At 52.8% G+C, this 22101-nt stretch overlaps 4 protein-coding genes and 1 non-coding gene across 8 annotated transcripts in view; 2 read left to right on the top strand and 3 right to left on the bottom strand.

Annotated features, from left to right (window-relative positions):
• Positions 1-93: 93 nt before the first annotated feature.
• LOC113976961 (cullin-associated NEDD8-dissociated protein 1-like) lies at positions 94-13727 on the top strand. Of its 2 annotated transcripts, XM_027702651.1 has the most exons (16): positions 94-217; positions 2281-2424; positions 3634-3788; positions 4189-4312; positions 4955-5211; positions 5813-5918; positions 6653-6798; positions 6961-7253; positions 7682-7823; positions 8327-8460; positions 9595-9832; positions 10201-10296; positions 10970-11139; positions 11279-11443; positions 12050-12157; positions 12364-13727. In XM_027702651.1, the coding sequence occupies exons 1-16, from the start codon at positions 150-152 to the stop codon at positions 12589-12591; spliced, it is 2574 nt and encodes an 857-aa protein (XP_027558452.1). In that variant the 5' UTR covers positions 94-149; the 3' UTR covers positions 12592-13727. The 2 variants fall into 2 exon arrangements, with proteins under 2 accessions (XP_027558452.1, XP_027558450.1); XM_027702649.1 differs by having other exon boundaries at positions 8327-9832.
• Positions 13728-13837: 110 nt separating this feature from the next.
• RPL32 (ribosomal protein L32) lies at positions 13838-15949 on the bottom strand. Its single transcript, XM_027702654.1, has 4 exons — positions 15690-15949; positions 14995-15095; positions 14600-14781; positions 13838-14014 (listed from the first exon to the last, which is right to left on the bottom strand). The coding sequence occupies exons 2-4, from the start codon at positions 15088-15090 to the stop codon at positions 13885-13887; spliced, it is 408 nt and encodes a 135-aa protein (XP_027558455.1). The 5' UTR covers positions 15091-15095; positions 15690-15949; the 3' UTR covers positions 13838-13884.
• LOC113976965 lies at positions 15160-15295 on the bottom strand. Its single transcript, XR_003537235.1, has one exon. It is a non-coding gene; the product is annotated as a small nucleolar RNA SNORA7 (small nucleolar RNA).
• A 536-nt stretch (positions 15950-16485) lies between the features above and the next one.
• Positions 16486-19978, bottom strand: MBD4 (methyl-CpG binding domain 4, DNA glycosylase). The gene is made up of 8 exons (XM_027702652.1): positions 19952-19978; positions 19693-19800; positions 18845-19521; positions 18420-18494; positions 17976-18110; positions 17590-17739; positions 16854-16957; positions 16486-16722 (listed from the first exon to the last, which is right to left on the bottom strand). The coding sequence occupies exons 1-8, from the start codon at positions 19975-19977 to the stop codon at positions 16645-16647; spliced, it is 1353 nt and encodes a 450-aa protein (XP_027558453.1). The 5' UTR covers position 19978; the 3' UTR covers positions 16486-16644.
• A 191-nt stretch (positions 19979-20169) lies between these two features.
• The window catches only part of IFT122 (intraflagellar transport 122), a 31841-nt gene continuing 29909 nt past the window's right edge, over positions 20170-22101 (top strand). For all 3 annotated transcript variants that reach the window (XM_027702612.1, XM_027702613.1, XM_027702614.1), the window contains exons 1-3: positions 20170-20257; positions 20445-20511; positions 21603-21687. In XM_027702612.1, the coding sequence (XP_027558413.1) occupies positions 20217-20257; positions 20445-20511; positions 21603-21687 (193 nt within the window). In that variant the 5' untranslated portion in view covers positions 20170-20216. The remainder of the gene's footprint in view (positions 20258-20444; positions 20512-21602; positions 21688-22101) is intronic.

The raw sequence follows: 22101 nt of genomic DNA on the forward strand, positions 1-22101 counted from the left end.
GTCCTGCCCGGCCCAGCCCAGCCCAGCCAGGCCTAACCCAGCCCGGCCCCCCCGAGCCCAGCCCGCCGAGCGGGCAGAGGCACCGCCGGGCCCGGGCCCGTCTCGCCGCCTCAGGGGCTCCCTGCGCGGAGCCGCCCCGGCCCCTCGCCATGGCCAGCGCCTCCTACCACATCTCCAGCCTGCTGGAGAAGATGACCTCCACCGACAAGGACTTCAGGTGCGGCAGCAGGGTCGGGCCCCGCGGGGATGGGCACGGTGCCCCGGCCCCGCCGGTGTGCGGGATGCTCCTGGGGCAGAGCCTTTGATCGCTTGTGTTTGCGGTGTCTCAGCCCAGCTGAGTCCTGGCTGAGGGGGGAATGTAGAGAAGGCAACGGCGCTCCCTGCCCCTGCCTGGGCTGCTGCCTGATGGAAGTCGAAGAGAGAATGAAAGTCTTGACAGCTGGACTTTAAGTTGTTACTTAATTTCAGAAGGAAGAACAGTGTAGCACAAATGCTGAAATACTTCTAGTTTGCTTTTCCTCTCGGTGACATGGTCAGTGCATTAAAAGAGCTGAGAGCCCCTAGTCTGGGCAGCTCTGTCCCTGGGTGACAGATGCTGATGGCCATGCTCGGGCTGCTTTATCAACTGTTTCTGTGTGATGGGAAAATGTGCCTCCCTAACAGGACTAAGATGCTTTTGTTCTCTTTGTTTATGTCAGCAGAAAAGTTGACAACTTTTTAGGGTTGGGGCCAGTGGCTCGATGTGTAAGGCACTCTATAAAAAGTAATGAAAACTAACATTTATGAAAGATTTCATCCCTGAGTATATTGTTCTCAGTAACAATCTGGAAGGTGATGTTTGTGCCAGCCTTGGTATTTTGAGGTATAAAAGAGAGAGGTTAGTAAGAGCCTAAAAGTAGGCTGCTGATGTTTTCATATGTTAAAATGGGTACTTTATAAAGAAGTCAGTGATGGTGTAGTTGTACAAACAGTTTGTTCAAAGAACTTACAGTTAACGCTCCAAACTAGATGTGCCCCACACACGTCATGACACAGAGGTATTGCAGGGCCGTTTCCTCCCAGCACATGGCCAAACATGACACATGGAAGGAGCAGTTTTCTCTTGCTCCCCCTGCACAGAGGGATCTGTGTGGGAGATTCTGAGGTCCCGGGGCAGGATGGCAGCAGGCAGCAAGTCCAAAGCTGGCCATGTTGCCATGGAAGGCTCGGCTCTGCCTGTGGCCATAATTGGTCATGCTGGGTGTGCACAGACAGTGAACTGTGAGTGCAGCTGAAGAGCTCTTGCAGGATCAGAAATAGATTGCACACTGGGAATGTCTTCGGGCACAGTCCCGCTGCTTTCCCACTCCGGGTTTCAGGCTGGCTGTGGAACACCACAGCAGTCCTTCGCCCCAGATGTACCTCATTGCTGCTCAGGAATGGGCTTACGGATTGAAGCTCCAAATGTTGCCTTGCACGTGAAGGAGGGGCATCAGAGCCTAATTGTAAAAGGAGGTGTCATTTTGTAAGGAGGGAATGGCTTTGTGGGTCCTGTTAGACATCCATCCCATGCAGGGCTGACATTAGAAAGCAGCTATTACACGATAGCCACGCTGAGATTTCTCAGACCCTCAGACTCCTATACCAGCAACTTTTGCATTTCCTGCTCCCAGGAAAATAGATACTTTCCAGAATTTCTTAATATCCATTTTGTCATTGTCCCTGTCAGAAAACTGACTAACAGTCAGCTGGGTGTTTGTTTTTCCTTCTAAGCTGGAGTGATAACTACTTGCTTGGTTTTGCTCACAGCAATCTAAATATAGCCTAGGGCACTTCTGACGTGTAGTTTGCATGGAGTCATGACTTTATTTTTCATTTTTGAGCATGGTAGGCCTTCTCCATGTGTGGGGTCATACTATCAGTGCTAAATTAGCCAGAAAGAACAAAGCCAGGTATGTTCTTAGACCCCAGAACTGCTTTTCTTAGGCCAGGCAATTGGTGAAAAAACCCACCATGATTTTTTCTGGCATAATTAACCATCTTCATTTAGTTACTGAGAAAAATACACAAGTCAGGTGCCACTTTAAGAGTTTTTGTTTGCCTGACCCCTGTTAGGTATTTACCTACTTGTAATTCTCTGTACCTTGCTTTTTAGGACAGTGTGAAGGGTGATAAGTTACTCTTTGGTAGTGTCTTTTCATACAAGCACCAATTGCCAACTTCTGTTGTCCCAGGAGATGCAAAGATGATGCCTTTGTGTCTGCACATCAGCCAGTCCACTTTTGTCCTTTGTCCTTTCAGGTTTATGGCCACCAACGACCTGATGATAGAACTGCAGAAAGATTCAATAAAACTAGATGAAGACAGCGAGAAAAAAGTTGTGAAAATGCTTTTGAAATTGCTGGAGGACAAAAATGGGGAAGTACAGAACCTTGCTGTCAAGTGGTAAGAGCCTGGGCAGTAACTGCCATGTTCCCTGGCACTAATAAAGCCATTACAGACTACAGAGTATGTGAGAGCAGAGCCTGGCCCTGGGCACTCCCTCAAACCTCCCTTGCAAGGGGCTTTGCCCTCTCACAGGGCACTGCACTTTCTGTCTTGATACTCACAGGGCGTGAACACAGATACCTTTGTAGCAGCAGGAGGTGATTTTGAAATTAGTTCAGTGTTTGTATTATGAACCTTACCATGAAAAGTGGTATCCCTAAGATTTTTCTTCCTCAGAGATAAGCCCAGTTTAAAATGTTGGTCATCAAGCTCCTGGTGTCTCTTGGGCTTTGAAATCCCATTGTTTTCCCGTGGTTCTCTCTTTGATATGATGGTTCTAAACTCTTATGGCATTTCAATTTCAGGCCTGAACCCTCCTCTTCAAGGGCATTTTTCCTTACAGTTTATAATACACTTGGGTTTTTCCCTGCCTTGACTCCGAGTGCAGCCTGTGCTGTTGCTTTGCCCTGGTCTGTTTCAATATTTTTTTAATCCAAATGAACAAAGGCAGAAAGTCCCTCTATTAGTGAATCCTCAGATGAAGGGATCCTGCTGCTGCCGTTTTCTTTCCTGTCTCTTTCTCCAGCATGGCTAAGTGAGAGTGTTCAGTCTAGAAATGCCATGGAATGGCTCAGTTCACCCCAGGGTTCCAGAAAGGTGGGCCATTTAAAGACAAATTTAGGTTCCTCTGTTTTTCCTTCTGTGGATCCTATTTGTATTCCCTTCTTTTTAACCACATGCTGCTTCTATCCCTGTCCTTTCTCTGTGACCTTTAGCCCTTTCTTTTTGATTCCCACGGTCCTGACATTTTCTGGCCCTGCTGCTGTCTCTGCCTGCTTTGGGCTGGCTTATTCTGATTTTCAAAGTGAAACAGTTGGGCACTGAGCAGAGGACCGACTTCTTTGCCTGTTTATCTCTGATTGTATCAGCAGTAAGTCCATACTCACTGCGATCTCTCATCCATACAGAATGTGATATTGAAGAGGCCTCAAAATGGAACCAGGAATATTTCCTTTCCATGCTTGAGGAGGTACTTACAGCAGTTAACGTCCAGTCAGTCATTCTCAGGCAGGTGGCCAGGATCTCTAAGAAGGAGAAATGGGATGGTTTGAAGGACACAGGCATTTGGATCAGGCCCTTCATCCTGACTGGCTTCTCCTCCCACAGCCTGGGCCCGCTGGTTGGCAAAGTGAAGGAGTACCAGGTGGAGACCATCGTGGACACGCTGTGCACAAACATGCTGTCAGACAAGGAGCAGCTGCGGGACATCTCCAGCATTGGCCTCAAAACCGTCATCTCGGAGCTGCCCCCAGCTGCCACAGGTACACTGCCTGGCCCTGCTGGAGGAACAGGGAATCCCAGCTTTTGGGAAACGGGAAAATGTGGAGTTCAGAGCATAAAAGTTACCAATTCCTTACTTACCTGCCAGAGGACAACTAGTGAAATACAGAGGAGAGACAGTAGAAGCTGAGGTACCAGTATGATGAAAGATGGGATGAAGTGAAAACTTGAGCAGTGTTTGGAACTACTTATCCCAAAAACACAGCAGGGAATACCTGAGGTTCCTGGGGACAGGAGTTTCCTCTGCAGCCATCTCATGCATCTGTCCTGATAGGTCTCCCGGGGGGGATTTCTTTTTTCAATGTAGGAGGCATTGAATGGTTCCCAGCAGCAAAAAGGCTCCTTTTTAACTGATAGCAGCGTAAAATCTCTCTCTTGCAGGCTCCACCATGACAGCAAATGTGTGCAAAAAGATCACAGCCCAGCTGACGGGAGCCATTGGCAAGCAGGAGGATGTGTCTGTGCAGCTGGAAGCTCTTGACATCCTGTCAGATATGCTGAGCAGGTACCAGAGCATTTCCTTCTGGAGCTGTGCATAGCAGGGGGCTGCAGGGATGTGTCTGCTTTTGATTTCCTTATTTCCCTAATCCTACTACTGGGACTTAAAAACACAGTATTTGGGTTGGCTGCCCCTGGGGAATATCTTAGCAGAGCAGGTCCCCAGTGGGGACAAGAGACAACATGCTGAGCCTTTCTGTGCTTGGGAATGGCAGTGCCACTGGTGATGGATCCCACAGGGCTCACCTCACACAAGCACGGGAGGGCGAGGGCAAAGCAGGGAGGTTTATTTTAGCCCTGTGATCTGATCACACATGCATTTTTTTTCCTGGCTGCCTCTCTTTCTCTTGTTGCATAAGTCAGAGTGACAGTGTCATATGTCATCTGCATGCAGGAAATTATTGACAAACCTCCAGGTCATCCAGAAGGACACATCAAAAACCCCTCCATCGTGGAGACAAATAGCCTCTGCCTGTGCTTTACAGAACAAGTCAATGTTCAGACCAAAATGCAAAACCCAGCCTTCTCCCCCTCCCCACAATGAGCATGAAGTCTCCATAGCTGAAGGATTTTTACATTTGTTGCTGCCAAGAAGGCTTTTTCTCTGAGGCTTGGACTTTCAACTTCTGCCTTGTTCTGTTGATTTCAGACTGGGGGGAACACTCTACTCATTCCATTCCTCAATCCTGACCTGTCTCCTGCCCCAGCTGAAGAGCCCCAGGTTGGCAGTACGTAAACGGGCCATCATTGCCTTGGGGCATCTAGTCTTGACCTGCAGTGGAAACATCTTCTCAGAGCTCACAGAGCATCTGCTGGCTGAGCTGAAGAGGAATGAGTCTACATCTACCACCAGGACATACATCCAGTGTGTGGCTGGCATCAGCAGGCAGGCTGGGCACCGCATAGGTAGGATGAGCAGCTTGAAATGGCACTGGGAAATGTACGTGCATTTTAGAGCAGCTCCTCTTAGCGGTAAAAGAAGAGTGCTCACTGTTCCTAAAGTATGAGTGGCTTGTGCTTTGCAATTCCCTCTGGGATCCTGGCCTGGCTCTCTGATCTCCGCTTGGAAGGGAGGAGACACCAGAGTATCTCTCTGGCTGCCCTTCTGCAGCAACTTCACCTCAAGATCTTGCAGTGCTTCCTTGGTCTGAATTAACACCTCTGTGAATTAGGTCAGTTGATTCACCCCATTTTAAATGAGAGGAGAAATGGAGGGCAGCATACTGTATTACTTGCCTAAAAAACCTGTCTAAAAGAGTTGAGATTAGGTTCTAGAAGATCTCTAATCACAGCTCTTCCCATGACTGAAATGCCAGCAAGGGGCTGCAGGCAGGGAGCAGTGGTTAGCTTATGAAGATCAGCATGGCTGGTTTTGGTGGGCTGCTGGCTCTTTGCCCGTGAGGTCCAGGCCAGGAAGGAAGGAAGTGGCAGGTGGATGATCTGTCAGCTGCTTGGGTGAGTGAAGGCTGGAATGGTTTTTCACTGCTGTTTGCTTTGTCTTTCCCAGGAGAACACCTGGAGAAGATTGTCCCTCTGGTCGTTCAGTACTGTAACGTGGACGATGACGAGCTGCGGGAGTACTGCTTCCAGGCCTTCGAGTCCTTCGTGAGGAGGTGTGTGCCCCTGGGGACACCTCTGTCCATCCAGTGCATCCGTTTGGGGACACCTCTGTCCATCCAGTGCATGTTTGGGGACACCTCTGTCCATCCAGTGCACCCGTGTCCTCATGGGGGAAATACTGATACTTCCAGCATCCAGGGAGGAGGGCCTTGCTGCACGTGTTCCTGTGGGAATGACAGTTCACGTAGGAAATCTCTTCTGCACAGGCAGGGTTGGGCTGGAGTTATGAGCTGCTTTACCTCAACATGTGAGGGTGTCCTTCTGTATTGGTTTTGCAGGACTGGGAGTTTCCTTTGTCCTTGGAGGGTTCCTCAGCCAGAGGGAACTGCCTCACTCCTGGTCCATGGAGGGAGCTGGAGGCAGGAAGGAGGCTCAGGCAGAAGAGCTGCTGAGCTGCAGCTCTCCAGCTGTTTGGTCAAACATTTACTGCTTGGAAAAGGAGCCCTGCAGAGCTGCTGAGGTGTTCTTCCAGGAAGGGAGGATTCAACCAGGGGGTGAAGGCAATTGATTTATTTTTCCTTATAGAAATGATTGCATCCTCCCAAGGAGAATGTGGCTTTGCTTTGTGCACAGCAGGAAGGAGCATCTCTGGTTTAACTCATGTTAACAAAATGTTCAAATGGTCTGTGAAGCACTTTCAGATCCTTTTGAGATTAATTGTATTATTTGGGTATTTAAACCAGCTTAGTCTTTGATTAACTCTTAGGATTTTTATTTGTCCTGATAGGTGCCCAAAGGAAATCGACCCTCACATCCCGAGTGTGATGGGGCTGTGTCTGAAGTACATCACCTTTGACCCAAACTACAACTATGATAATGAGGAGGAAGAGGAAGAGATGATGGAAACTGAAAATGGGGAGGATGAAGAGCAAGGTGCCTGCTTGTGAGGATGGCTGTGCTCAGCAGAACACAGGGTTAACATTTCTCCCCTTCCTGCTTTCTCCTGCTGGAGAGGGCAGCTCTGAGGATCAAGTGATCCTCTAGCTCTGGTTTTATCATAATGGTGCACCTTGTTTTCCATTGTGTTGTTCCCAGAAAGCGATGATGAGTACAGTGACGATGATGACATCAGCTGGAAGGTCCGCAGGGCTGCGGCCAAGTGCCTGGAGGCCGTTGTCAGCAGCAGGCACGACCTCCTGCAGGACTTCTACAGAACTCTTTCCCCAGCCTTGATAAGCAGGTTCAAAGAGAGGGAGGAGAATGTCAAAGCTGACATCTTCAGTGCTTACATCTCCTTGCTGAAGCAAACGCTGCCCACCCAGAGCTGGCTGCACAGTTCCGATGCCTCTGGCAAGGGCGACGTTCCCCTGAGGATGCTTCGGAACCAGGTGGGTGAGCAGGTGACTGAGTTAAATCACAGAGCACTGAGGACAAGCAGCTACTGATGATTGGGCTGAGAGCAATCCTGAGAATGTGGCTAATGGAAGGAGCCCTGGGGCAGGCAGCCAGGGGAGACCAGATCCAGGGGGCCGGCTGTTTACTGTCTGTCTGCTGCTGTTCCCAGGGAGAGAGTGCTGGGGGAGTGCAGGAGCAGGGGGGCACAGCTGGCACTGTGCCTCTGCCAGCTGCTGGCATCTGTGTCCAGGCTGAGGCAGGTTGGTCTCTGGCTGAAGGGTCAGGCTGCTGCCTTACTGTTATTGCAGCTGCTGCTCAGGAAACTCATTGAATAAACTTGTAGAAACGCACCAGAGTGAGTCCCCGAGAACAGTTAGGATGACTGAGGTGTCCCTTTGTCCCTTGCTTCTTCAAACTGCAGGTCCCCAACATTGTCAAGGCCTTGCACAAGCAGCTCAAAGAAAAGAGCATCAAATCAAGACAGGGTTGTTTCAGCCTCCTGACAGAACTGGCCAATGTTCTTCCTGGTTGCCTGGCAGATCACATCCCTGCACTCGTCCCTGGTAAGCTTGTCCATGGTCTGGGAAGAAGGAGCAGGGTTGGCAAAATCCATTCCAAACACATGTGCTCCCTGCAGATATGCTGAACAGCTCCCAGATTAATCCTGGCTTCTGTCTGCACTGCAAGCCAGGATAAGAACATCAGGTTCATTTCCAGTCCCCTGAATAGATGTTTTTGGGAGTGCCTATTCCAGCCTCCTTTGAAAGCAGCTGGAATGAGATCAGAAACACAAGTGACATTTTCTTTTATAAAATCCAGTGGCATTTAAAAAAAGTCTTTATATTGGCTGATTATTGAATTTGCACCACCACCATTTTTGTCTGAGCTCTCCTGCCTGTGGGCTCATGAAGCATCCCACTGCTGGAGGGCTCAGGTCCTGCCTTCGCTTTTGGTGTGACTGTACAGTGGATATGAGAAAAGTCTCCTGTGACTGTCCCTGGTTGGATCCATGCACCTCCCTCTTTAGGAAAAACATGACATCAGTCCTGTTGTCTCCTTTGCACAGGTGTTGTTTTCTCCTTGGCGGATAAATCCAGCTCCTCCAACATGCGGATTGACACGCTGTCCTTCCTCCACGTGCTCCTCTGCAACCACCAGCCAGAGGTGTTTCACCCTCATATCAAGAGCCTGTTGCCTCCTGTTGTGACCTGCATTGGAGACCCGTTTTATAAGATCATGTCAGAAGCTCTGCTGGTAACTCAGCAGCTTGTGAAAGTTATCAGGCCTTTGGACAAATCTTGCACTTTTGATGCCAAGCCCTATGTGAAGGACCTTTTCTCTGGTACTCTGAAGCGGCTGAAGGCAGCTGACATCGACCAGGAGGTGAAGGAACGTGCCATCTCTTGCATGGGACAAATCATTTACAACCTGGGAGACCATTTAAGCACTGATCTCCAACCAACCTTGAAGATATTTCTGGAGAGGCTCAAAAATGAAATCACCAGGCTGACAACAGTCAAAGCATTAACCTTAATTGCTAGTTCTCCACTTAAAATAGATTTGAGACCCATTCTAGGGGAAGGTATCCCCATTCTAGCTTCCTTCTTGAGAAAGAATCAACGTGCCTTGAAACTGAGCACTTTGACTGCTCTGGACATCCTGGTGAAGAACTACAGCGACAGCCTCAAGCCTGCCATGATCGAGTCTGTGCTAACAGAGCTCCCTGCCTTAATCACTGAGAATGACATGCACGTGTCCCAGGTGGCCATCGTGTTCCTCACCACTTTGGCAAAGGTTTATCCATCCTGCATCTCCAAGATCAGCGGCTCAGTCCTCACTGAAATCTTTCAGCTTGTCCACTCACCTTTGCTTCAAGGAGGGGCTCTGAATGCCATCATCGCCTTCTTCCAGGCGCTGGTCGTGACGAAGGCAGCCAGCACGGGTTACCCGGAGCTGATGAAGCAGCTGACAGCCCCCGTTTACTCCTCGGGTGCGGCCGGGGCCTCGCTGGCGCTGCACAAACAGGCCTATCACTCCGTGGCAAAGTGCGTGGCAGCGCTGGCCTCGGCCTGCCCCAAGGAAGCCCCTGGGACAGTGAACCAGTTTGTTCAGGATGTGAAAAGCCCCAAGTCCAGTCCTGCTGTTCAAGTGCTGGCTTTCCTCTCCCTGGCAGAGATGGGCCGTACCACAAACCTCAGTGCTCAGAGGGAGCTCAGAACTGTCATCCTGGAAGCGTTTGGTTCCACCAGTGAAGAGGTGAAATCCGCTGCCTCCTACGCGCTGGGGAATGTCAGCGTGGGGAATCTGAAGGAGTATCTGCCCTTCATGCTGAAGGAGATCGGAAGCCAGCCCAAGCGACAGTACCTGCTGCTGCACTCCCTGAAGGAAGTCATCAGCTCCTCCCCGGCCGACAGCCTCACACCTTACGTGGAGGATATCTGGGCTCTGCTCTTCAAGCACTGCGAGTGCACGGAGGAAGGGACACGCAACGTGGTGGCAGAATGCCTGGGGAAGCTGACCTTGGTGAACCCTGCTGAGCTGCTGCCCCGGCTGAGGAAACAGCTGTCAGCAGGTAATGGGGATGGCGATGGCCAGAGGGGGGGAAATGCTGCCTTTTGCTGGAAATTCCTCTTGTAAACTGCTGGTGGGTACAACAGGGAGCAAAGCCAGCCAGAGAGGTGAGCAGGAAATGAAGGATCTCTGCAGGGGGGATCAGAGGTGCACTGGTCTGCACAGGGACAGGAGGGTCTTGGGAACAGGGACTGCATGTGGAGATTGTGCAGGAGCAGATTTAAACACAGAGTTGTTAAGACAAATGCTCTGTTCTCTTAACCTCTTCAACCTGTGTGTAACCGGACCAAGAGCAGAATATGTGCTACAGTTACAGCAGTGACTTTGTCAGTTGGTCTTTCACTGTTTTTCTTCCCCCCTTCATTGCAGGCTCTCCACATGCCCGGAGCACTGTGGTCACTGCCATCAAGTTCACAATTGCAGACCAGCCTCAGCCCATTGATGCTCTCCTGAAAGGCTGCATAGGTAGGGTGGGATGGACAGCAGTGTGAGGAGGGGCTGTGAAAGGTTGGGCATCGTTAGCAGCTCGGGGATTTTTCACTCCTGTGTGAACCTCATCTAGTCCAGTTAGTTTTGATCTGTATTCCTCTGCTTTTGGGATGACAGAGCAACACTGTCCTGTGAGTCCTTGTTAAATGCTCTGATGCCTTGCTCTTGGGCATAATGCATTGTTTTTTAGGGAGCTTAAGTTCCTTCTGAATTTAAACTCAGACTTCAAGCTCCTCACAGGATCTTGAAAAGTACAACCTATATGTAAAGGGTCTTATATCTAGGGAGCCCACACATTGGATCTGCTCTATAGAACTGGGCCTTCTGTTTCAGAGAAGATCTGAGCAAGAAGGAAACCAAAAACCAACTTCCTTGAATACCAAAGGTGCTGATTTGACTTTAGGGTGAGGTAGCTAGAGACACAGTTTGGTTTTATGCCCAAATGCAGGACAGTCATATTTTTTCTATTTACTGTATCCCAAACGGAGGGAGGGAAAGCATCTCCAATGGCTCTGTTAAGAGTGTGCCACTGGAGTTATTTCACCATAGGTGCTTCCATAACCAGCCTTCTTGAAATATACCCTGATATACTTTCAAAATCCTTTGAAAACACCGCAGCAGGACTGACTGGTACATTCTTACTCCACAGGTGACTTCTTACAAACTCTGCAAGATCCAGACCTGAATGTTCGCCGTGTGGCTTTAGCCCTGTTTAATTCTGCTGCTCACAACAAACCTTCTTTAATCCGGGATTTACTGAACGTGGTCCTGCCCAGCCTGTACAGCGAAACCAAGGTCCGGAGGGAGCTCATCCGGGAGGTAGGTCCAAAGGGAGCTCATCCAGGAGGTGAATGGGCTTGGCTGGGTGCCACACAGTGACTTGCTGCCTGTGTAGGTGAGATGGAGCTGTTGCTCTGTCTGCTCTTGGGTCACACCACTGTTGTTTGTCTTGGTTAAGGTAGAAATGGGGCCATTCAAGCACACAGTGGACGATGGCCTTGATGTGAGGAAAGCTGCTTTTGAGTGCATGTACACCTTGCTGGAAAGCTGCCTGGACCAGCTGGACATCTACGAGTACCTGAACCATGTGGAGGATGGGCTAAAGGATCACTATGATATTCGGGTCAGTGCTGTGCCCTAACTAATGTCATTTTCTCTGGGGGCCTGGCCTGCAATTGAGCTGTGTGCCCCCACAGCAGTGTGCCCCTGCCATGCCATTTCCTATTCCCTGCAACTGCTGCAGCCTTTCATGATTGTCTGGCTCTGATTTGACTGTAGTGGCCTTGACAAGACACCCCGGTATAGCTGGCTTTGTAAGAAATGTACCAAAGTTTCTTCTGCCTTTAAACCGATGATTGTCATTTGTTCAGAGGGACTAGTGATACTATACCGAAAAAAAATCTAGCAGCGTAATAATGGCTGCTGGCCTCACATCTGGATAGGAAGCACGCCATCCTTTTCCAATGTGATTTGCTTTACCCCAGCTCAGAGGCAGGCACAGCCCCATGCTGAGCAGTGCTGTTTGTTCCCATGGCCCTGTGAACACTGTAGCACTGCACACACCAGGCCCTGCTGCAGCTCCAGCCTGCTGGCTGCCAGGGCTGCATTTCCAGTATCACCAAAGCTCTGCCCCAAGCCCCTGGCACAAGTGCAGAGGAGCACAGGACAGAGCCCAGCTCTGAGCCCAGGGGCTGCAGTGAACCAACCCGTTCCCTCCCGTCCTGCCCAGATGCTGACGTTCATCATGCTGGCGCGGCTCTCCGCACTCTGCCCCAGCGCCGTCCTGCAGCGGCTCGAGCGGCTGATCGAGCCCCTCCGGGCAACCTGCTCCACCAAGGTAAGAGCTGGAACGTGCGAGGGGCTGGGGCAGGTCCTGCCCAAAGCCACCTCTGCTCCCGGCCTTCTCCCTCACTGCTGCTGAGCCACCCACTCCCCTCATTTGCCCAGCTGTAAAATACTCTGCTGGTCTCTGCTGCCATGTTGGTTCTGTGCCTGAACCAGCTTTTCTAAGTGCCGACTGCAAACAGGGCTTTGGATTTGCAGGTGAAAGCAGGTTCAGTGAAGCAGGAGTTTGAGAAGCAGGATGAGCTGAAGCGCTCAGCCATGAGGGCAGTGGCTGCTCTCCTGACCATCCCCGAGGTGGAGAAAAGTCCAGCGATGGCAGAGTTTTCATCCCAGATCAGATCCAGTCCTGAAATGGCGTCACTGTTTGAGAGCATTCAGAAAGATTCTGCTTCCCTCTCCATCTCAGAGTCAATGGACATGAGCTAAGACGTGTTTCCCCCATTGCCCTCCTGCCCTTGCAATGCCCCAGCCAGAGACACCAGCTGGGCCGGGGGGAACGAAGGCCATTGAGCCACTCTCCTGCCACAGCCATGTGCAAGTCCCTGGGCAGCCACAGGAGAAACTGCCTGGAACCAGCAGCACTTGCATCAGACACCTCATGGATCAGGGGAACACATCCTCCTGTAGGGGAGGGGCTGAAAGATGAGCAGTCCCACTTCGCAGCAAGTTTTAAGGGGTACACAAAGCAACTGCAATTGAGTGTGGTTCCATGAACAATGGAAACTACTTCCTGATATATTCCTAACTGCAGTACAGAAAAACATAGCTTTAAATGGTTTTTTAATGACTGCACATGCACTTTCTACCCCAAATTGCCCAAGAATGTATTTACAGTGTTTCCCTAAATAACATGACTAAAAACTGAAGTCATGTCTGTAGTGATGAGCAGCACTCCCACAGGCCTTTTGGGAAAGGAGACTTGCACCAGCCAAGCTGCAGGAGCTGCATGGGGCAGGGGGGTTACCCAGCCCCCCAGGCTTCCTCCTGGGGCTCCACAGTTTGGCATTTGGGCAATACAAAGCTTTCTAGCTTGGCTTGTTTTTACAGTTTTGACTGCAAAATACCTCAAGTGTCTCCTCCAAGGGACGATTAGTGACTATCTCAGTGACAAACCCTGCTCTAAGCTCTGCTTTGCACCAACGCTGGATTCTCTCTCCCCTTGGAGCACCTCAGTGTTGTCACCATCATGAGGGCACCAACCTACTGATCCTGGTCACAGATCAGCAGGAGGCACCTGCAGGAGCACTGGTGGTCTGTGTTAATGTCAGAGGGGTGAGAGGTGGCAGGCAGGAGCCAGAGGTGCAAACACACAATCCATAGTGGCTCCTGTGCTCAAATCCTGCTTTGTGCAGGAGAAAATGCCTTAAGGGACAGAGAATGTTAACAGCCAACTAGAGGACAAGGCCACCATGACACACTGGGGCTGTGGCCATGGACCTGCCCTACGCTTCCTTTTCTCCTCTTCTGACAGGGTGGTTGATGTGAAAAGTATTTACAGTGCTGTGTGAAAGGACAGCTGTTGTCTGAATGGTATAAAAATAAAATACACTTGTGAAGCTGCACGCCCTGAGTTCACTGACCATCACCCTGACACTGCACCTCGCTGTGCGAGTGCCCCGAGACAGCCAGGCCGGGGCTGCTGCCCCTGCTCTGCCCACGCAAAACAGCACCCGAGTTGGACTGACATTTTATTAAATACACCTGGGCTGCAGAGCCTGGTTACTCGTTCTCCTCGCTGCGCAGTCTGGCGTTGGGGTTGGTGATCTTGATGGCAAGCTGTGCTGCTCTCTCCACGATCACCTTCCTGTTCTTGGAGGACACATTGTGGGCTATCTCTGCACAGTACGACCTGTTGGAGACAGATGGCATGTCAGGTTCAGCTCCAGCAGAGCTGAGAGCCAAGGCAAAGCCCTCTGGTTCTGTCCCACCACAGCAAAGCCCCCCAGAGACATCCCGCTGGCACTGCTCGGATGCAGCCAAGCACAGGGGCATCGATGCACGGGAACTGAACCACCCAACTTCCACCCCTTCACCGAACCTGACCTGCCTGGCCTGAAGCAGAAGCTCCGCCACAGAACAGCTCAGCCCTTCTTGCGAATGACTGAGTCCCAGACAGCTGTTAATGGTGTTGGTTACTGCTCTTATTGCTTTGTAGTGAAAGCAACAACAGAAGCAGACTCAGTCCCAGGTCTGACCCGGAGCCCCAGTTCTGGCCATAGTCACCAGTGACATATCACAGCCCTGTTCACCATTGCTATGTCTATTTTTACCAGGGGTATGAGTTTTCCAGCCCTAAGGCCCCTCTGTGCACCCACACCAGCAGAACTGAGGAAACCACGATGGCATCTGTGCTCTTGAAAGCAACAACCTCCCTTGTGTCACCCCGACTGCTCTGCCTCTCCCAGGTGGGAGCACACAGGCCCCACACACTCACTTGTTACTCATCATCAGCACTTCCAGCTCTTTGACATTGTGGACCAGGAACTTTCTGAAGCCTGTGGGCAGCATGTGCTTCGTCTTCTTATTGCTGCCGTAGCCAATGTTGGGCATCAGGATCTGCCCCTTGAAGCGCCGGCGCACTCTGTTGTCGATGCCCCTCGGTTTGCGCCAGTTGCGCTGCAGAAACGCACAGATGAGTTACACAACGAGCTCAGCCTGGACACCCCTGCCCGAGGGCTAACACCCTTGCCTGCCCTGAGGCACTGGTTCCAGCCAAGAGTGGCCCCACAGGCCCTTACTGCCCCGGCTGCTGCCGCCCTGCTGCGCTTCCCTTCACCGCCTTCCCAAAGGCACCCCCGGAGTTCTCGGGGACCGGCACCGACTGCTCACCTTGATCTTGACATAGCGGTCGGACTGGTGCCGGATGAACTTCTTGGTCCTCTTCTTGACGATCTTGGGTTTCACGAGAGGCCTGAGGGCAGGCATGGTGGCTGCGGGACACAGAGCGGGGTGAGCGGGGGGCGCGGCCGGGCGCGGCGCGGCCCCCCGTGCAGCGCGTGTCGCAGACTGTCTTCCCTCGCGGGCCACGCCGGGCCGGCGAGGGAATGGGTCTTCATCTGCTGTGGCTCTGCCTCCCGCCTCCGAAGCTGGCAGAGCACTGGGAGCTCTCCAGATGCGATCCTGGGAGGTGTCGCGGTGTCATCGTCCCCCCCGATGGCCCTGCCTGGAGCCCGGCGCCGCGCACCGAAGCCGGACGGGCGAGGGCTGCTCGTGGAGAACAGCGACCGACACCCGCTGGCGCCGAACGCGCCGGGCCCGGTCCGAAGGCTCGGCCGGGCCCGTGACCGAGCGCCGAGGGCGCCCCGCCGCCCGGGCAGGGCCTCGGGTCAGGCCTCAGGCAGGCACAGTCCCGGCCCTGCGGGGACCGGTTCCCGCGCCCCGGGGAAAGGTGAAGCGGAGGGAAGGGGAGGGGGCGGCCGGTCCGTGCCGTAAGCCCCGGGCCGGCTGGGTCCCGGCTGGGCGCGGCTGGCCTCGGATGGTCCCGACCGGCCCCGGATGGCCGCGGATGCCCGACCCGCACTCACCGGTGCCGATGGCGCGTCCGCCGCGGGCCCCGCCGAGAGAGGGAGGAGCCCCACGCGCAGCGGCTTATGGGATACGCGGGAGGTCCTGGCAGCTGCGTGAGGCGCCAAGACCGCGCGGAGCGGGCACCGGCGGGGCCTGGATCGCCACGGAGAGTTGGAACCGGGCAGGCTCTGTCCGGAGGGGACGCCCCAAAAGAGCAGATCGGTGCTTCCCGCCTGTGGCCCGAACGACGTTCTCGGTACGAGGCTGCCAGGACCTGCTGACGTCACTTCCATCAGGCAGCGCCCGGGCCCTGCTTCCGCCAGTCGAGCCGGAGAGGCGCCCCCTGGCGGTGCGGCGGTCCCCGGTCCCGATCGCGGTCCCGGTCCGGCGGCAGCTCCGCTCCGGGCCCTCTCTCACCGCCGCCACAGAGGCTGGAGCGCTGCTGTCGCCGGCTCAACACACCCAAAGCAAGCGGCCCAGCCCCGGGGTTCGATGCCCTGGTTCTGCTGCTGCCCGGGCACAGGGAGCAGCGAGGGCGGGGGCTGTGACGGCCCCGAGGGGCTGTATCTGTCCCGGCCGGAGCGGGGGTCGGTGCCCCCCGGGCCCGTCGCGGAGCTGGCCCCAGGCAGCACCTGGGGAAGCGCCGGGGCCGGTCCGCGGAGCAGCGTCTCCTGTCCCCGGTCCTGCTTCCCCTCGAGCCCTCTGCTCGTACCCAGCAGCCCGAGATCGGAGCCGGCTCCGGGGGCGGCGATGGCGGGCACGGGGACGCGGCTGCACGCATAGGACACAGATCTGCACTGCAGGAAGGGACAGGCACTACAACCAGGGACACCTTTATTAAAAAAATAGAGATCAAACACTTGTCATCACAGCGATGACCTGAGCCAGGACATCACACAAATATCTACACCAAGAACGTGAGGACACTCGAGGAAAGGTGGAGGGGCCGGGACACTCCCAGCTCGGCTAGGCTCAGTCCAGGCTCAGCCTCTCCCGGTTCTCCCACAGCCACGCGTGGTACACGTTCAACTTGTGGTCCTGTGGCTGCACCTGGAACACAGGGGAAGTTCTAAAACACCTCCTTTCAAAACACCTCATCACTGCAACACCGTGAGTGTTGGTTTCCTGTTCCCAGGGGTCGGTGGACACGAGCCCGGCCCTGCCCTGGCTGCAGCACCCACCTCCTTCCACTCGTTGACGCAGAAGATCCTGTAGGAGTCGTTGCCGTACTTGCCGATGCCGTGCAGCTCGATCGGGTACCGCCACCGCTTGCTCAGGTACTCACCTGCAAGGCAGGGCACAGCCCTCGGGCACCCCCTCACCTGCACCAGGCACAGGGAGCACCTCTCCTTCTGTGCCAGTGGAACACGGCTCCACTTTGGGACATTTCAAATGAAAACGCCAAGTTTTAGGTGTTTCCTGGTGAATGCAGGCCATGAATCCCCACAGGTACATCTTAAGCACTTTTTCAACAATTCACCATAGGAGAGTTTCCGTCACCTCTCTCTCCTCAGAACAAAGTATTCCTCTGCAGGTTCTGAGTTTAGAAAATATTAGAATCACAGAGAAATTCCACTGGAAGGGCCTTCTGCAGGACACCAGAGCAACCCTGAGCAGAGCCATCCTATCCCCGTGCTGCAAACACAGCAGCAGTGCTGCGGGTGTTGGGTCTCCTCTACTCCAGGAAATCTCCTGGTCTCCTGCACAACTCCCCCTGGCTGGCACTTCCCTCCCCGTTCAGACTGGGATCAGCAGCTCAGCCTGTGTGACACTAACAGAGCCCAAATGATGCACAAAATAACCCACTAGGTCACCAAACTGCCAAACAGAGGAGAGGCCACAGAGCAGCACTTGGATTGAACCCGTTTGCCTTTTGCCAGCGTAACAGAGACCATTCCAGGTATCAGGAAAACCCACCCGAGAACCTGATGATGGTTTTGGCTCTGAGTTCGTAGAGGCCGAGAGGTTTGAGCAGCTCCGACATCTCTTTCCAGTCTGCAGCCCTGGCTACCTCAGGAGAAGGGTACTTCTTCAGGAACTCCCAGAGCACTGGAATTGCCATTTTTCCTGGTGAAAGAAGCCTGTGAGCAGAAGGCTGGGCCAGGAATTCTCCTTCTGCATTATCCAAGTGCTTTCTTAAGTGAGCTTTTCCAAGGCAAGGGTTACCAACTAAAGATTGTTTCACACTGATGTGAGTTAATATACAACTATTCTTTCATTAATGACATTAGAACTGGCATCAGTTTTATCCCTGCAACACCTCCCAACATTCACACAACACCAGCTCCTGCTACTCCACTTACCTGAAGTTTTATTGAGAAATATGGTGGCAATGAGAAGCTTCCATGGATCATGGAAGAGCGTTTCTTGGACCAGATTGAAAGGAGAACGTGGAGGGGTCCATTTTCTGAGGGCTTTCCTTCTGGGTGGGTTGGGGGCTGTACAGAGGCAACACAGAAATATTTATTGGTCAGGAAAGGATGGATTTACCTATTTAGTTAAAAAAGAAAAATTAAGATCTTCGGAGCAGATTGATCTTTGTGGGGCCACTGTGTGTGGATGGAGCCATGGCAGTTCCCACACAGCCTTTCCAAGGCTGCAGGGGACTGTGTCCCCTCAGGCACAGCTGCAGCCAGAGCCAAGGCTGCCAGCCTCAAACTGCAAGGCATTTGCCAAAACATCACTTGACCCTGAGCCATCCTATCCCTCCCCCATAAAAAAATACATTTCCCTAAAGAATACAATACCTTCTTTGCTGTATTTACTGGAAAAATATGGACTTGTCTTCCTTCTCTCCACTTGTGTTCGTGGGACAGACTCTTCTGTAAAGAAATAAAACCTCAGCATTAGGAAGAAGAACCAAGTATTTTGCTGTCATGTTTCACACACCACTTTATGCTGTGATGGAAACAGAAGAAGTTTTTGTCATGCACAGAACACACACATGCCCTAGATCCCCTGCAGGTCTCACACTGTAGAGCTCAAGAGTTTGGAACAGAAAGTCCCAGGTGTGACTAGATCTGCATTAAGTTAAATGCTGTTGGATAAAGAAATGAGACAGTTTTCAATGTTAGAGGAGGTCAACCCAAAACAGAACACCTGGCTCAAACAGTCAGGACACGCTGGCAGAAGGTGAGGGCTGGGGTCACATTCTGCTCACACACACATGTACCTGGTGCCCCTCTGACAGTTGTGCAGCTTGTCCTGTCCCACGGCTCAGCATCCGCCTCGGTGTTGGATTTAACATCCTGCTTACCCACAGGCTCCCCATCTGGCTCTTTCCCTGTCTCCAGTCCGTGGGATTTCTCCTCAGCACTCGGATCACCCACACCCTGACTGTCAGCCCCACTCCTGTCTGTCTGTCTACAGAACCTCTTGTTCTGAACACACTCGATCTGCCGTGTGCTACAGACTCTTCTCTGCCTCTTGCTCTGGGGGTTGCCTTGGTTCCTCCTTTCTGAGCTCTTTGCAGGTTTTCTACTCTGGACACTTTTCCCACCTGCCCCCTTCCTTTTTGTTTTCAAACCCTTCTCTGGGTCTGTGCTATCCATGACCAAATCTGTGCTTTCCAAAGCGGATGTAACATCTTCCAGGTGTCCATTCCCAGTGTGGATGTTCTCAGTTCCAACCCTGGACCCATTCTGTGCACAGAGCTCCTGCACTTGGCTATGACAATCGTCCTTCTCCAGGTCAGTCCTCGCAGCTCTTGTGCTGCATCCCCTCACCCCCGAGCGTGTGCTTCCCCGAGGAGCTGTGAAATCAAAATCTGCTGCTTTCAGTGTTGTCTCCCCAGTTTTCTGAAAATACTCCAAAAGTGCTCGTTTCGACCTCAGCTTCTTCCCTTCAGGGCTGCGGTAGGAAAGGAAAGTAAATTAGTGACTTGTTCATTCTCTTGCTTTTTGCTGAAAAACTCATAGTACATTAAAAAAAAAACCCAAATAAGGACAGAAACAGTTGTTGGGGCGCATTTGTGTGGCTCGGCCAAGAAAGGCCACACAGAGCTACGCCCCCCGGCCTCACCTGACAAAGCACACGTCGATCCTCCCGGCCGTCCTGCCCGTCCGCCTGCGGCTGCTCACCCGCTGCCACCCGCGGGGAACGGCGCTGGGCTCCGCCGGGCCGCGGGGCCTGCAGGGGAAGGAGAGCCCGGATGAGGTCCTGCTCCGGGGGGGGCCCGGGGGCGGCGGAGCAAGCCTGGGCCCGAACCCAGAGCCCCACACAGTCCCGGGAGCCAGCTCGCCCTCGCCCCGTCCCCGCTCCCGACCCGTCCCGCCGTTACCCGCCCGCCGCTCCCGCCGCCACCATTTCCCGCGCCCCGGTCACGTGACGCTCCGTGGCCCGGTCACGTGACACCCCTCGGCCCTTCGGTCACGTGACGTCCCGCGGCTTGGCCGGCGCGCGCGCCCCCCGGCAGCGCCCCCTGTCGCGCTGGCGGCCCCCGCGCGCAGACGCGTTGCCCGTGGCGCCCGGCGCGCTGCGAGCCCGGGCTGCGGGGCCGTGAGGGCGCTGCGGGCCCGGGCCCTGAGCGCGGTGCGGGCCCGGCCATGCGGGCCGCGCTCACCTGGCGCGACAGGGCCGAGCAGTGGTGAGCGGCCCCGGGGACACCCGGTTTGCGGGGCGGCAGCGCGGGGGCGGTCCCGGAGGTTCATTCGGGAGTCAGACCCACCCTCACCGTGCCTTTACCAGTCTCGGCTGTGTGGCACCTCTGACGCTCACGGAGTGTGTTTTCTGCCTCCTAAGACGGGGTTTTTGGTTGGTTTGTTTCCCCTCAGTATTTACGACCTCGCGTTCAAGCCGGATGGGACCCAGCTTATAGTTGCTGCTGGAAACAGGCTGCTGGTAGGGAAACCTTCCTGTCCTCTCTCCTCTACAGCTGTATGAACGTGATTTCTTCCACGTTAACTTATGAATATAACCTATCCGAAATCCCCTTATCTCTGCCAGCCCAGCCTCACAGCCACATACATATTAATGCAGGCCGACTCTAAAGTGATTTGAAGCTTTTTAATATTTCTTACCAAATTTTAAGCTCTATTTCCAAAAGTAATAAGATTTAAGTTATTTGCATCATCTCATCCTCTCGTGCCTCGCCCGAGGTTTGAAATCCATGAACCTGCCCCCAGGCCTGGCACAGAGCACGGAGTGCAGGGGCTGTGCTGGTACAAGTTTCACTAAAATCTCTGTGGGAAGGGAAGAGACTCAAATCCATGTCCCAGTGTTGTGGGAACCTTCAGCTCGAGCTGTTTGTGGGACCCTGGAGCTGCTGCTCCCAGGTCCTGCAAAGCTTTCAGGTGGGGCAGGTGTAGGAGCTGCAGGGAGGGGTGATTGTAGAGTTCAGCACTGCAGGACAGCAGGAGTTATTTTCAGTGCTCACAGAATGGTGCATTTAGTGATGCTCCTTTGCAGTAATTTATTACCTTTAAACATCTAATGTGGAGAAGATGTTTAACAACAAGATGTAAAGGATGAAAATAAAAGATAAAAAAACAGTAAGACATAAAACAAGCTGCCAAATGAGCTGGTGGGAAATCTCTTTTTTGTGTGTAATTTTCTAGTACTGATTCTTCTTTCCTCCCAAGAAGTATCATGTTATAGAAAGCTGCTTCTATGCTTGACAACATTTTGTCTTGCATGAACTGTGTGCTATGCAAAAAGCAGGCACAAAAGGAAGTGCATAATTTGTTGTCCCTCAGTAATTTTAAATTCACAGTCCTTACCCTAGAAGCGTTCAAGGCCAGGTTGGACAGGGCTGGGAGTAACATGATCTAGTGGAAGGTGACCCTGCCCATGACATGGGGGTGGAACAGGATGAGCTTCAAGGTCCCTTCCCCTCCAAACCAGTTTGTGGTTCTGTGATTCACTGGAAGATTTTTCGTATAAGTTCTTCTGTTTGTATGTTTGGTTTGGTTTTTTTCTCCCCATTTAAACAGGTGTATGATACTTCTGATGGAACCCTAATTCAGCCTTTGAAAGGACATAAGGACACTGTGTACTGTGTGGCTTATGCCAAAGATGGTAAATATCACTTTGGGGCTTTGTTAGTCTGGTTTGTGAAGTGCATCTCTCCTGTTTGTTACTGCCCATTGAAAACGGTCACAGCATGGGAGTGCTGGGGTTCATTCTTTAGCAAGTGCTGGGATTTGTTCCTCAGTGGAGGGTTTGGTCTGCTATACAAGGTGCTGCCTGTAAGGTCACTTGGGAGTCCAAGAGCTGGGATCCCACTGCTCCTTCGACTTCAGTTTAAGTTTAGTACTGGTTAAGTGTATATTCGTGTGTAATGTGAGGAGAAGGTTTGCCCCAGAGATCCCTCTTTCTGCTACTCACCCTTTTTCCCCATAGTTGTTCTATCCTGGAGCTTTCTGATCTGATCCTTCACACGTTACCTGCTCACTGCAGACCCCCCTCTGCTTCCAGTTCTGTCATGGTCTC

This window comes from Neopelma chrysocephalum, unplaced genomic scaffold, assembly GCF_003984885.1.
Source record: "Neopelma chrysocephalum unplaced genomic scaffold, ASM398488v2 Primary Assembly neopelma1_189, whole genome shotgun sequence".
Taxonomy (NCBI): domain Eukaryota; kingdom Metazoa; phylum Chordata; class Aves; order Passeriformes; family Pipridae; genus Neopelma; species Neopelma chrysocephalum.

What these genes read in the sequence shown, in the direction of transcription:
- LOC113976961 (XM_027702649.1), top strand. Translation starts at nt 150, where the DNA reads ATGGCCAGCGCCTCCTACCACATCTCCAGCCTGCTGGAGAAGATGACC. An exon ending in CTGTCAGATATGCTGAGCAG is followed by an intron (nt 4,313 to 4,954) that starts GTACCAGAGCAT and finishes TGTTGATTTCAG; the next exon opens with ACTGGGGGGAACACTCTACT. An exon ending in GGGCAACCTGCTCCACCAAG is followed by an intron (nt 12,158 to 12,363) that starts GTAAGAGCTGGA and finishes TTGGATTTGCAG; the next exon opens with GTGAAAGCAGGTTCAGTGAA.
- RPL32 (XM_027702654.1), bottom strand. Translation starts at nt 15,090, where the DNA reads ATGCCTGCCCTCAGGCCTCTCGTGAAACCCAAGATCGTCAAGAAGAGG. An exon ending in ACCGCTATGTCAAGATCAAG is followed by an intron (nt 14,782 to 14,994) that starts GTGAGCAGTCGG and finishes GCGTTTCTGCAG; the next exon opens with CGCAACTGGCGCAAACCGAG. An exon ending in GTGCTGATGATGAGTAACAA is followed by an intron (nt 14,015 to 14,599) that starts GTGAGTGTGTGG and finishes TGTCTCCAACAG; the next exon opens with GTCGTACTGTGCAGAGATAG.
- MBD4 (XM_027702652.1), bottom strand. Translation starts at nt 19,977, where the DNA reads ATGGTGGCGGCGGGAGCGGCGGGCGG. An exon ending in AACTGTCAGAGGGGCACCAG is followed by an intron (nt 18,495 to 18,844) that starts GTACATGTGTGT and finishes ATTTCTTTACAG; the next exon opens with AAGAGTCTGTCCCACGAACA. An exon ending in GCGTCAACGAGTGGAAGGAG is followed by an intron (nt 16,723 to 16,853) that starts GTGGGTGCTGCA and finishes CCTGTGTTCCAG; the next exon opens with GTGCAGCCACAGGACCACAA.